At 32.9% G+C, this 14,359-nt stretch overlaps 1 protein-coding gene across 5 annotated transcripts in view; it reads left to right on the top strand.

Annotated features, from left to right (window-relative positions):
* Window positions 1-4,809: 4,809 nt before the first annotated feature.
* Window positions 4,810-14,359, top strand: part of LOC148845891 (uncharacterized) — a 29,439-nt gene continuing 19,889 nt past the window's right edge. The window contains exons 1-6 of one of the 5 annotated variants that reach the window (XR_016102074.1): window positions 4,851-5,248; window positions 7,052-7,222; window positions 7,828-7,944; window positions 8,518-8,667; window positions 9,025-9,151; window positions 13,505-13,589. Coding sequence is in view for 2 of the 5 variants with exons in the window: in XM_088953930.1 (XP_088810056.1) it covers window positions 5,012-5,248; window positions 7,052-7,222; window positions 7,828-7,944; window positions 8,518-8,667 (675 nt within the window). In the remaining 3 variants the exon portion in view is untranslated. Of the gene's footprint in view, window positions 5,249-7,051; window positions 7,223-7,827; window positions 7,945-8,517; window positions 8,668-9,024; window positions 9,152-13,504; window positions 13,590-14,359 lie in introns of all 5 variants that reach the window. The other 4 variants (XR_016102072.1, XR_016102073.1, XM_088953930.1 and 1 more) reach the window with 4 other exon arrangements.

Genomic DNA, 14,359 nt, shown 5'->3' with positions numbered 1-14,359 from the left:
TTAATTATACATCATGGTTTAACCTATTTGACCTAAAAGGTTGAACCACTAACCCACCCCCAAGATAGGAAGATGGTTTAATTTCTCATCGGTTTTAAGTTGTATATTTGATGTCTATCATTAATAAAATTATGTCTATCTTATCATAATTATTTTTTAATATAACAAATATATAATAATAGAAGCGTGTCCAAACCTTTTTCCAAAAATTCTTTTCTTCTATATTTTTTTGCATTTCTTATATTTCTAAAATTGTATTATTTATTTATGATATCATGAAATTATCCATTTGACCCAAATGGTTGAAGTACTTACCCATGACCTAGATGCAAAATATGATTTCATTTCTAGGTTTATTTTAAAAATATAAAATTTTATTCTATAATAATTATTGTGTATGATTAGTGGAATTTAATGATGATAAACAAAGTTATTTTTTATATTTCTAAATTTTATTATTTATTTATGACACCATGAAATTATCCATTTGACCAAAATGGCTGAACTACCCACCACATAGATGAAAAATATGATTTCATTTCTATTTTTATTTTAAAAGTATAAAATTTCATTCTATTAATAATTATTGTGTATGGATTTATTAGTGGAATTTAATGATGATAAACAAAAGTATAAATATTGAATTCAATAAGAGAGAATGTGATTTTTTTAATGACTTAAATATGAGACTAAATGAGAGGTAATTGGAAGTACTTAATGATATTCTTTTCATTACATTTTCACCCCTTCAATAGAAATGAACTAAATTCAAGAGGAGGGGTATTTCAGTAAAGAAAATTTCCAGAAGCCAATACCTCATCATTCACACTTTTATATGTAGTGTATATGTACATATATATATAATGCATAACTTTAATATAATAATAATAATAATAATTGTAATTGTAATGATGATGATGATGTATATGAGTGCAAATGAAGATACACTTATGATTGGAGATCAAGAGATGAAGTAATGTAATTTTGCTTCAATAATCCATACCAAATGAGAGATTAAAGAGGATATTGGCTACAGAATTAGAGTGGGATGGGAAAAATGGAAGGGTGCATCCAAAGTCTTGTGTGATAGACAAACACACAATAAAACAATTTTTATCATGCTTATTTTCCTTTATTATGGTCAATATAAAATATTGGAGATTTAATGCTCTTTTCTATAATTTTATTTTATGTATTTTTTGTATTTATTTACATTTTAAAAGTTTTATTATTTAACTATGACATCATGGTTGTGTTGCTAGGACCAAATAACAATTTCGTTTTTTCAGTTAGTTTTAAACAATGCGGGTTTGTTAAAAAGCATGGTCATTTACTAAAACACCCCTATAATTTCATGGGTTTACTAAAACCTACCTTATAGTTTGAATTTTACCAATGCACTCCTTATAGTTTGCAATGGATTTACTTAATCGACCTTTCATTAGATGATAGTGGAGAATGATAGTTTTTACCCTAAAGCCCATTTGAATGAATTTAATCAAAAGAAAATAAAAATGAAAATATCATTTTTACCTCTAATAAGACATGAGAAACCACTCTATTAGCTATATTTGGTCAATTTTGTTTTTTGTACAAAAAAAGTATTAGGGGTATTTTTGGAATAAATAATTATGGGCCCAATGGCAAAACAAACATTTCTTAATGAAAGATCGATTAAGTAAATGGATTACAAACTATAAGGGTGTTTTAGTAAAATGAAAACTATAAGGTAGCTTTAGGTAAATACGTGAAACTATAGTGGATGTTTTAGTAAATAACCCTTAAAACTATTAGATATTAATCCAATTGATATACTAAATTGATGAGAAAAAAAAAAGCTTAAATATAAGATTCAAAGAGAGAAAGAGTTAGTACCTTAAATGTAAGATTTAATAAGAAGGAATTGAATGAGGTGAAGAGTAATTGTTTAAATTACATTTTCTACCCTCACAATTAAGTTATGTTTGGTTTGAAAGAAAAGGTAGGGAAAGGTAAGAAACCTATACAACCAAACACAACGTTGGAAATTAAGAGACCAAATTCAAAAGCAAGGGTATTCTACTTAAGAATATAATTCAATCAAAATAATGAAGTTAATGCCTTACTATTATACTTAATGAGAGAGAATTGAATAAGGTAAAACATAATAGTTTAAATTACATTTTTACCCTGGAACTAATTTCAAAAATGTGGGTAGATTAGTCAATCAAAAATATAAATAAGGCAACTAATATGCTATTATTTATTTCCTTTATTAATTATTTAAGTTATAAACAATTCATATGTATGAAATATATAAATAAATAGGGGTAAGCAAACAGTTAGTTTGGTTTAAAACCGAATCGAATAAATCGAATTTTTTCCAAAATCAAACTAATATAATTGGAAACCAAACTGAAACTGAATTTTAGTTTAAACCAAACAAAACAAACCAAATTTTTTTGTTCTTTTGGTTAATTTGATCAGTTGTTTCAATTAACCTGAACTTCAAATAGGTGGATCATTTACAAAGACCTATAATAACTTCAAAAAATTGAACATAAACATCAATTTGCAAATAACTGTTATTAGTATTCATTGCTTCATAAGTTCTATGATATGAGGAAATAATTAGAAATGTAGGAAATTACTAATACAATTTTTTTAGTTAATTCCCAACTCAACAGCCGAACTAGGAAGAGAGGAAGACGAACTGAGAAGGGGAAGGGGATTTGCGGTTTTTTTGAATACCCCAGTGTGCCCATTCTATTAAGATTAAGGAAATTATTAATTTGCTTATGGAAGTTCAGTTTTTTCGGTTAACCGAACTACTAAATACAATAACTGAAACCTAAACCCGGATTTCTAAGTAATCGATGTTTACAACCGAATTGAATCAAATACCTGAACTAACCAACTCAAAAGCACCAAACCCGAAATTTCGGTTTGGTTATTCAGTTTTAACCTAAGTATGCTCAGCCCTATAAATAAACTAAATCTATACCTATACACTATATGAATAATGGCATGGAACTTTTGTTTGACTAAAACATTCATAATTTTATGAATTTAGTCCATCTCTAATTGTAAGGATGAAAATATAATTTGAACAATCATTTTCTCCTCATTCAAATTAATCTCTCTCATTAGGTCTTATATTTAAGGTATCAATGCCCATTTCCATTCATTGAATCTTATTATTGACTAGAATATCCCTATTTTTGAATTTGGTCCCCCTCTAATTGTGAGGGCACAAAATGTAATTTGAATTATTATATTTTTTCTCATTCAATTATCTTTCGTTAAATCTAATACTCATGGTCTTAAATCCCATTTGAATCCTATATTAATTAACCATATTAAAGAAAAATAAGTGTGATAAAGAGTAATTATTTTATTGATTATAAAAATAAAATACAAATTTAAAATTAGCCCCAATATCGAATTGCTTCCCTATTCGATGGCAAATCATCAATTCAATATTTTGGGCCAAATGTGCGAATCCTTTATATTATAATTAAATAATAATAAAAATTAAAGAAGATAAAAACATATAAAAGTACTAAAGAAAATGTAAAAAATATTTAGACATATCTCTAATATCACTTATTCATCATATGAGTGTGACAAATAAAAATATTTTTTATAGATATAGAAATATAAAAAATATACAAAATTTTAAAAACATATTCTTTACTATAATCATCATAAAAAAATTTCCATGTGCACATTTACGAAATACCACATGTGAGAATGGCATCTCAATTCACATTTCCACTCATAAGAGAAGGATATGGGGTTGATTCAAGCTGAGCAGAGCCGGATAGTACGAGGCTCGAGCTTGATTCGAGCTAGAACCTTGAGCTCGAGCTTAGCTCGGCTTGAGCTCGATTTGAGAATTTTTTTCTAAAAATAAAAAATATATATAAAAATAAATTTTATTTGATATTAAAAAAATTAAGAATTATAATAATCAAGAATTATAATATTTTTATTATATATAAAAAATATTATAATATTATTATATACAAAAAATATTAAGAATTATATATAAAATATTTGAACTCAGCTCACGAGCCGAGCTCTATTAAACTCAAGCTTGGCTCATTTATTAATCGAGTGTATAAATTGAGCTCAAACTTGACTCGAAGCTCATTTGAAACCGAGTTGAGCCAAACTCTTCACGACCTGAGCTCGAGTAGCTCGTGAAGCACTCGGCTCGTGGCCACCCCTAAGTGGGATCCACCAATTTGCAAAAGATAATATAGTTGTGAATTTAATTTAATAAATAAATAAAAATAAAAATAAAATACCAATATAATGAAAATATGTGCAATAATTCAATAACCATTAGTGATTGATGAGGATCCCTAATGGGTTTGGTTTGAACTTTCTAAGGTTTTGAACTTTCACATTTATTTGATATAAATGAAAATAAATGTAAGGGTCCCACCAAATTGTACGTTAAGATCTACAACAGATTACAGATGTATTTATTCTGCATATCCGGAATATTGTGTTCAAGCTGGTCATTAATCTGACGGTCCAGATTGAGCTTGGCAAGGTGGAAAAAAACCTTTCTTCTCTCGCAAAGTTCCTTTTTATCACGAAACTCAAAAGGTAACAAAAAAAAACAAAAAGGAGGAAAAAGGAAACGCCACCCAAAATTTCTCTCTCCTTTTTTTCTCATGCTACGAGCTGTCCAAGATCCGTGTCTTCTACAAATGCTTCATCTTCCGCCTCGTATCATGCTATGTGGGCCACCGTGGCGTAACATTCCTTGTGGACCACTAATGTCAGCTTTGAGTTGGGCTAATTCGTGGCCTTGGCATTGCATTCCTCTGAACATATATCTTCTTCTCTTGAAATATGTCTCTCTCTGTTTCTACCTCTCGTTTCTATCTCTTTCTCAATCAAATCTTTCTTTCTTCGTTCCTTTCCAAGTTCAAAGAAAATAAAAAATTAAGGAAAAGAAAGGTTGACGAGGAGTGAGGCTGCTCAGAAATTTAGGCAGGGGTAGGGGTAGAGAAGAATGACTACTCCCCTGGGGCTTTTGCTGCCTCTAAATACGGCCTTCTGTTGTTCAGATTTCACTCCAAGAGGCTTTGGAACCTTCTCTCAAAATCCCAATTTCTTCTCCCAAAACCCTAATAGCCCTAACCCATTGAGGCCATCTTCTCTTCCTTCTTCTTCTTCTTCTACACATGGTAAATGGGTCGGAACAAGGAAATTTTCACACAACACAAGAAGCCTCCACTCAAGACATACGGTATTTTTCTATCTGTATTTTGTTTGGATTCATTTTATTGCAAGTATAAGATATTTGGGTTTTGTTTTTTCTCTCTTCCTGTGATATATAATGGTGCTCCGGAAGTTCTTTTTTTTTTTTTGTTATTTTCTTTCTTGTTTTCGGTTTAGGATGGGCAAATTTCTGGGTTATGCATGGGCGTTGGGTTTGGTCGTTCTTATTTGGAATGAGCTCTGCCATTTCGCATTTTTTTTTTAATTTTTTTCTTGAAGTAATGTTCCTTGATTGTATGATGAATAATGGAGCATTGGTATGTTTTTGCACTTTTGATGGGATTCTAAAATCTCATATTTTCTTTAGTCTGAGTTTTTTTTTTTTCTATTTCGCATCTACAAGAAAATAGATATACCTTTTGAATTGCCGTTCGTTGCTTATTTTGGTGGTATGCTTTACCTCTGTAGTTTATTTTGGTTATAAAAACACTGGTGTCTTCTGCTATGTTTCACCAAAAAAATGTCTTCTGCTATGATGAAGAGTCCCTTCCATCCCCACCATGTTTACTACATGGGTCGCTAGGCCTGGGGGTGTACACAAAAAGGTTCTATATGAACCGAGCAGGTAAAGAAAGGTTCTACAGGGGGAAGTCAAAATCTTTTAGTTTCGGTTATAGAAACTAAACATACACCAACTTTTGTCTGGGTTTGTATTGTATCTTTCATGGATGACAAGATGTTTTTTTCTCAGATTTTGCCAACTGCATGTTGCTTTCTTATTTAGTGTATTCATGGTACATTAAAAGGTGGCAAGGCTTGACCCAATGGGCCAACCTGCCTTCCACGGTTCCACTTGCATGACAATAGATGTTTGGGATAGTACATTCCTCCCAAATGATTAATGGTTTTGATTAGGGTGATACATTGATATTTTGTCAGTCTAAAACTGATTTACCTGATCCAACCAGGTAAATATTTCAACAACCTGGCTTACCTGTGCTTTATTGTCCCTGGGATCAGGTAAGCAATTGAACTTGTTTAGGAAGGGCACTGGATATTTGAAGGTGACTTGACCCACCATGATGCGATGTCTTTGTTAGACTGTCGATTTCTTATATTTTATTATAATGATTTAATTGTTGAACTAGGATTTAGGGTGGACATAATTTTAATCATATTCATAATATGTATTGAAATCCTCATTTCATCTTACTATATGATGTGATTTTTCATTTGGAAAGCTAAGTTAAAGAGCAGTTTTCTTAGTGATGTTTAATTCGAAGTCCAGAGCTGCAGTCTTCTGTTTCACCTTGTTTGCATCTCAAAAACCAGATTGTGTAGCAGAAAGATCTACTGTGAATTTATGGAATGTATATGATGCATATGCAAGGGGTTAACCTATTTTTGATGTGTCTTCTGTGCGTCTTCTGGATAAATGACCAACTTAATCTATTTATTCTGATCATTGGTTTGATAGTTTCCTATTTGGTCATTCATCAAACTTTTTTCACTGTCCAAAAGGTCTGTCTATCTTGATAGTAAGAACAACTTGATTGGTTTCATTTATAATCCCAGGAGATTGCGTTTTATGTACATAAAATGATGGGTCCCAGCCTTGCATGCACTTGATTTGTACCAATGTTCTGTTTGAAAATTGGAACGGCCATAATTATACTTGTGCTTTTTATTAATTTGTCTAATCTTCTATATATGACGTGTAAAATCAGCTTCATGACATTGGGTTTCACTAATCATTTATCACAAGATGATGCTTCCCCCTCTTTTATTGTCTTACTTTTTTCAATAATGATTTTATGGATATGTGGAAAAGGACCAAGATCTGGATGGTCAGAGAAATGAAGTGAAGAACAAGGTGCACATGTTTGGATCTAATGAAGAGATGGCTACACAAGTTCCAACTCAGGTTCAATCTGTTGTGGAAGGGTCAGGGGCTTTGCTTGTGTCAGAGTTCAAATCCACCCCAGATGTTGATTACTTACAGGTACTTATTGTTTCTAAAGTTTGGCACTTTCAGATTACACCCTGTTAAAAACTTCAAATCCACCCCATACTGGTCATCATCAAACTAAGCAATTATTGCTTCAGTTCCTCTCTTCTATTTCTTTTGTTTTGATGAATTTGCAATTGAGGTTGGATTGAATGACAAAACCTCATCTTATATGGCTTAATTTGATTAATCATTTCTTACAAAGGAGTACTTCTGTATCCATTTATGACTGGACCATTTGATATTAATTATTCTGACTTGAAAGATATCTTCCAGAAATATTTCCAGTATTTATTCTACTATCTTAAAAGAGCTTATAGCTTATTTCTTTAGGGTTATGGAATTGGGTCATTTTTTTAAATTGCCACATTTCTTTTGTGGGAAAGGAAACTCAAATAAAGGGTTCATCTCAGAGTTAGGAGGACAATACATTTCCATCCTCCTATTGTAGCCTTTGACTCGATATTTCCTTCTTTCTTTTCCCTTTTGGTTGTACAATGTGATTGAAATTTGGTTATTGGTATCCTTATTAGAAAATATGGTTTCATTTTGTTGTTTGGCTTTTTCTTTTTGTAATACTGTCTTCTTACTTTATGAAGGAGTTATTGGCCATTCAACAAGGAGGACCAAGAGCAATAGGCTTTTTTGGAACACGGAATATGGGTTTCTTGCACCAAGAGCTTATCGAGATTCTTAGCTATGCAATGGTTATAACTGTATGGCATTCTATCTTTACTTGCCTTCTATGTTTCTCTGCAAAGAAATTAAACTATCTTTGCATGGATTGCAGAGATTCTCAGACATACTAATGCACATGGAAAGCATGCAAAGGGTGGGATCAATATTCAGTTGGTTACATTAGAGAAATCGAATTATTTCACTATTAATTATTGTAACCTTTACCTAGCATGCTTTTCAAAAGATCGACTGCTCAGAGATTACTAGGTGGTTACATGCTATTAGATCATTACCCATGCCCAAATGTGTACTGATGTGCATCCCCCTTATTGTAAATTTTGTGGATTGAAGTGGTAAGGTGTGTTGAAGGACTCAATTAGGTACTGAATAGAAATTATGACGGTCAATTAATAAAACTGATTATTAACTCAGACAGCCAATTGGTTTCTTTTAGAAGCAGGTCTGATAAAAAAAGTTTGTTTCATGTATAGGAATATTAGGGGAGAATCATCTAGTGGCAAGCCTAGCAAGTAGCAACTTATATGTGGACCATAGCAACTAGAATTCTATATTTTCTCTCAAGTTTTCTAATATCTGCATTTATGTTACAGAAAAATCACATTTTTACATCAGGAGCATCAGGCACAAATGCTGCTGTTATTAGAGGTGCTTTAAGAGCTGAGAAACCAGAGCTGCTTACTGTAATCTTACCTCAAAGTCTGAAAATGCAACCCCCTGAGAGTCAGGAGTTACTTTCTAAGGTATTTGCATTCTCTATCTTTTGCTTGATGTCAAATATATGCTTTAAAACTAGTGCTTATCTTTTCATCAATTTGTTTGATGTCTTTGTTGAAGAAACCAAGAGTTTGTACTTGGTGAGTAATATATGAGATGGGATCTAAATTGATGTTACTCTAAATATGCACTCAGTTTTAGAAACCAGAAATCCATTGTTTCTTGTTGGTTTGTAAACCATCTCATTTGATAGTTCACCTGTGATTTTACAAAAAAATGCATGATAGGGGAAATATGTGAAAATAGGGAAGATATATGAAAAATACAAAAAAAAAAGAAATTTAAAACTTCTGATCTGGTTATTTGGATGATTCATTGACCAGATTTCAGATTTTCAACGCATGGGCAATTCAGGATAGAGCCAATTCAGCAACCTTATTTTTAAAGCATTGACTATTTCTACCCTAAGAATGGCAGGCAAGGTGCTCAAAAAATAAAAAAAAGGAAAAGGTGAAAAAATATTCTTTCCATAAATTGCCATCTCATCATTTCTTTCTGTGTGAATAGTTTCAAATTAAGAGAAGAAAATACCTTTCCTTTTTATGCAAAAGCACAGTAGTGAGGGAGAGCGTCACAGCCTAGTTTCCTTGAAGGGTCTGAATTTGTATCAATTATTGACAGTATTGTGCTTGCTTCTTCATTAAATAATTTATCTACTACATCCTGTTTCTATTCCTATGTCATGTTTTTTGTGCTTATATGGTTTTTCCCTTTCATTATTTTCATTCCAATACTACTAGCATTACACACTATCATGTTTATGTAATTTCTTTTTCTCCACTATGTCATTTCCTATAAGTTTATGCAATTTATTTCTTAATTAATCTAAACCTTTTATTCCAAGCTAACTTGTAGACATGCAACCCCAGGTCATTTTGGTTTTTAGAATTCAGCATACCTGCCATGTGCAAATTTTGATACATAATGTCTATATGGTGGGGACATTTTTCTGTCTTGTGCCTCTTTATGGCACTTCCCCCCTTCTCAACCCCAACCAAAAAAATGCTATTTGTAGGTTCTAAAATGAGTCTATAACCGTGTAGCCATGAAAGGCTATCACAAATCACAATGTTACTTTAAACCTTAAGGGTTTGTCAAAGCATTCAAGTTCACATGTGCACATATAAGGTAATTCAATGTTACTTGAAACCTTAAATCCAAGGGTTTGTGAAAGCATGAAAGTTCATGTGTGCATGTCTAAGGCATAGTTTTTAAGACACCAAGGTGAGGCTAGGCGACAGGGCGGCGCCTTGTTGCCTAGGCGGAGCGATCAATTTTTTTTTAAGTAAAACCATATATCCTAGTGTAGTTCCCTAGGTTCCATAACCATCTTTCCTTAACAATTGTCCATAATTTTCATAAGAGAAGTATAAATTTCATGTTTTGAGTTTAGAAAATCAACATTTTATGAGAACAAAAGGAACAAAGGAAAGAAAAGTAAAAAAATATAGGGGCTGAACCCCTACTTTTGTTATAGGAAAAGAGGAAAAGAAAAGGTGGAAGAAGAAGATCTGTAAGAAGAAAATGTGTTGATTAGACACAATTTTAAGTTCTTCCCTTGCTTATTGGTTCAGGTTCTGAAATCTTTGAGGATTCAATCAAGGATCAAAACTTTGATACGATATGCCCCGTATCGGGTGTATTGTATTGTATCTTTGGTGCCCCAATACACATGTTTACAGGTGTTTTCGGGAACCCATTTTTTAAATATATATATATATATATATATATATATATATATATATATATATATATATATATATATATTGAAATTGAAAACCAAAGGAATAAAAAAATAGGGGGAGTATTGATACTTTGACCTATATATATATATATATATATATATATATATATATATATATATATATATATATGAAATTGAAAACTAAAGGAATAAAAAAATAGGGGGAGTATTGATACTTTGACCCATGGGTTCAATACAGCAGTTAGCAATGTTTGTGTTGATTAAACCCTAACAAATAAGAAAATAATAAAAAGAAGTTAGTACATAAACACATAAAATGAATATTCTAGTTTAATAATGCCTATTTTCTAATTATAATGTCAAAAAATTAAAAACATGAAAGTATTTTATAACATACTGCACAAAACTACTTGGCGGCTGGGCGAGGCCATCCTCCAAGGGCGCCTAGGCGTCTCCTTGACAACTATGGTCTAAGGTAATTTAAGAAGCACAAATGAGTCAGTTATTGGATCAAAAAAAATCTTGTGAGTTAGTTGTCAAGTTTATGTGTCTAGAATGTTTTTAAAGCAGGGATGATTACTTATTTTCAGCCCATGTTTGGATCATGCTTAGTCATTGTAAGGAGTTTGACTTTTTTTATTAGTTTGTAAGGAGTCTGCTTAAAAGATTACTTTGTTATTAATGAGCTGTACTATTTTCATCATACTTGATTTCTCTTGAGGATGGTTCTACCTCTCAAATAAATTGTTTCTCTCTCATCTACTATGTCACTGATTCATCAAGACTCTTCTTCTCTCCATGGCACTTCACCATAGTTAAGAATGGAAAATATAAGTATATCTTACCTCAAACCATGCAGCAGTCTTGCAACGGTTTGATATTTTGGTATTAGAGCCATGCCAACCAAAAAAAAAAGCCAGGCCACAAGGGTCCCCAGTTGTATAGTTTGGAAGAGCTCAATTCACTGGCTATGGGGCAAGAAACATTGCTTCAAAAAGTGCAAGAGATGTTTATGACATTGAGCAACAAAATTGATCAAACCCTTAGTGGTTGTGGGCAGGACTTCGGAGAAAGTTCCCGTAACCAAGGAAGGGTAGGAGCTGAGTAGTTCATGGAGGCCTTTAGATGGGGACCAATGAATTCCACCAGTCATTACCAACCTAAAATAGTGAAGCTTGAGCCCAATTAAATGGAATTAGACCCCACTAGTTGGTTATGCCAAGCAACCCAATTCTTTGAGTTAGAGCTAACCCTGGGGGAAGAAAGTGTGCCAATGGCAGCAATCTACTAGAGGAAGGGGCCCAATTATTGTACTAGCTCTTGAAAGAGGAAAACATCATTATCATGTGGGACACCTTCAAGGACTCCTTGCAAGGTATGGGCCAAAATGTGACTGTTCAGGATTACCAAAATGAATTTGTGAGACTACTCAGCCATGTTGGAGGGTTAACAACTTCACAAAAGGTGGGGTATTTTATTAGTGAGTTCAGAGACAACATCTGGGCCAAAGTCCTGGCATTAAGGCCCAAATTTCTCTTTGTTGTAGTGAGCCTAGCTGGACTCCACAAAGCCAAGGGAGTGACCCAACATCTCCTTTTCCCCTTGGAAACTAAGAGAACCACATCAGTCGCCTTGAATCTCATCCTACCATGCAACTTTCTGCCAGCAATCAAAAACCTGGCCCCCACAAAACCCCAATTGACGCATCAAGGGCCTTTGTTTCGATTTCAACAAAAAGTTGGGGCATACCATCTCAAAAATGGTTTAGTGGTTTAGCCATGGGCCCTGACAAGATCACTTCTATGGTGGAGTGGTCCAAGCCCCCACCCTCAAAGCACTTTGTGGGTTTCTTGGCCCATAACCAGTATATTAACAGTGATACCGAGTAAGGATTCTTCACATGACACAATCACTTGTCCTCACCCTCCAGCAGCCTTTTGTTGTTGAATTTGATGCATCCAGCTTGGGGTGCCATTAATGAAAAATCAGAGGCCTATGGCTTATTTTTGTCAAGAATTGAAAGGTAAGAACCTTATGCCATCCATAGACAACAAGAAATGCCTGCCTTAGCAGTGCCCTTGAAACAAAGGTGTGGTTTGGGCGGGGGTATGTTTGTCAGTTAAATCATGTAAGTTCATCTGCACATGTCTGAGGTAATGTATTGATGAGTCAATTATTGGGTCAAAGAGTGTAAAGAGTAAGTTGTAAGTGGTTAAGTTTTTTTGGTTTAGAATGTGTCTATTTTGAAGGCATGATTATGTATATCTAGCCCATGTTCAAATTGTGCTAAGTTAGTCATTGAAAGGAGTCTGTTTAAAAATGTTGTTGCATGGACATGCACATGGGAGTTGGAATGTGTTGTATGTCCAAGTGTCTGACTCAGAAAGATAAGAAAATATGGACTCACGAACATGTCTATGGAAAAGTATCCATTAAAGTAGTTCATATGTTTTGAATTCCAAAATTATATATCTGCAACAGATGTTGCTTTTGTTACTGAGTAGCATTTTATATGAAAAATGACATTCATATTGTACATTAGCTATTAAGCTAGGAGATAAAAAGGAAATATTACTTGTAGGTGCCCTTGAGAATCTGTGGAGTGTTAACTCCAACGTGTGTCACACATCATCCATTTAGGAGTTTATGCAACACCATTTAAAAGATAAGGTTTGTTTATCAATAAGATGTGATGTTTCATAATGCTTGATTTCTCTTGAGGAAAGTTTACTTCTCAAAACAAACCAGTTATCTCTCTGACCCAATCTGTTACCAATCCATTGATTCTTTTTCTCTTTGTAGCATTTCACCATAGCTAAGAAGGGAAAAAGTAAGGTTGTTCCTATCTGATTCATGCAGCAGGCTTGCAACAGTTTAGGAGTGTCAAGCACCTTCACACAACATGGCACTCCCAGATACTGCAAGACACTGCTTGATGTGTGTGCTGGCTTGGGAAACCTATTCATAGAAGTGTCAAACTGCTGTAGACAGTACATTAAGATGTATTTAGACTCTTATCAAAACTTAAGGTTTAGGTTGTCTTATGTGATTAAGATGTGATTGAATTACTGTATCATTTTCTTTTTACATCTACCCAGGTTTATGGCAAAGATAAAACAAACAAAAGAAGGATATGCAAGAGGGTTTTACAGAGAAGAGAGGGTTTCTAGAATAGCATGAGTGGTATCATGCACTATACTTGTTTCTTGTATTTTCTATTTTGTTATATTCTTAATTATTTAAAAATATTTTGTTTAGTCATGCCCATGTGTTGGAATTTTTTAGTGGTTGTTGTGTAGGATACCTACTGACATCTGAACATTTGAAACCTGTTCAAGTGTCTGGGACCTCTGGAACACTGATCTATCTGGGTTTTGGTATCTATTCTGTAGAAACCTCATTCCTATGTTGCATGTTTTTAATACCAATTGCAGGTTTTACCTTAACTAATTTTGTTTATACAACTGCCAAGGTTGAAGCTGAGGCATAAGAGTTAAAAATATGCTGAAATTTTCTATTTGTGTCATCCCTTTTACATCTACAGATCAGATATGTGATGTTTTATTTGGTGAGCACTTAATTAGTAATATATCTTTTGTTTTCAATGTAAGCTTCTAATATAAAGCTTTTTCTAAATGAAATATCTTTTTTTATCTGCATGTGTATTAAATTACATCATTTTAAAAAATATGCCATAAATTTATGAACACGCTAAATGCTTTTCTGGTTTTGTGGGGTGATCTGGTGCATCAGATTTGTTTAAATTAAATACAGAATTCAAAATTTATCTTGTTTGATGAAAGTTACCAAACAAAACTAGGAAGTGGGAGGTAGTGCAAGAAGAAGCTAAAATTAAAATTACGTATTCAAGTTATGGTGAAATAGAATCATAGGAAAGTTTTGAATGATTTATCCAACATCTTATTTCTTTTTCTTTTTTTATTTTTGGGATT

This window comes from Nelumbo lutea, chromosome 7, assembly GCF_056320005.1.
Source record: "Nelumbo lutea isolate HS-2025 chromosome 7, American lotus-T2T, whole genome shotgun sequence".
Classification (NCBI taxonomy): Eukaryota; Viridiplantae; Streptophyta; class Magnoliopsida; order Proteales; family Nelumbonaceae; genus Nelumbo; species Nelumbo lutea.
This window is presented reverse-complemented; position numbering and strand designations above follow the sequence as displayed.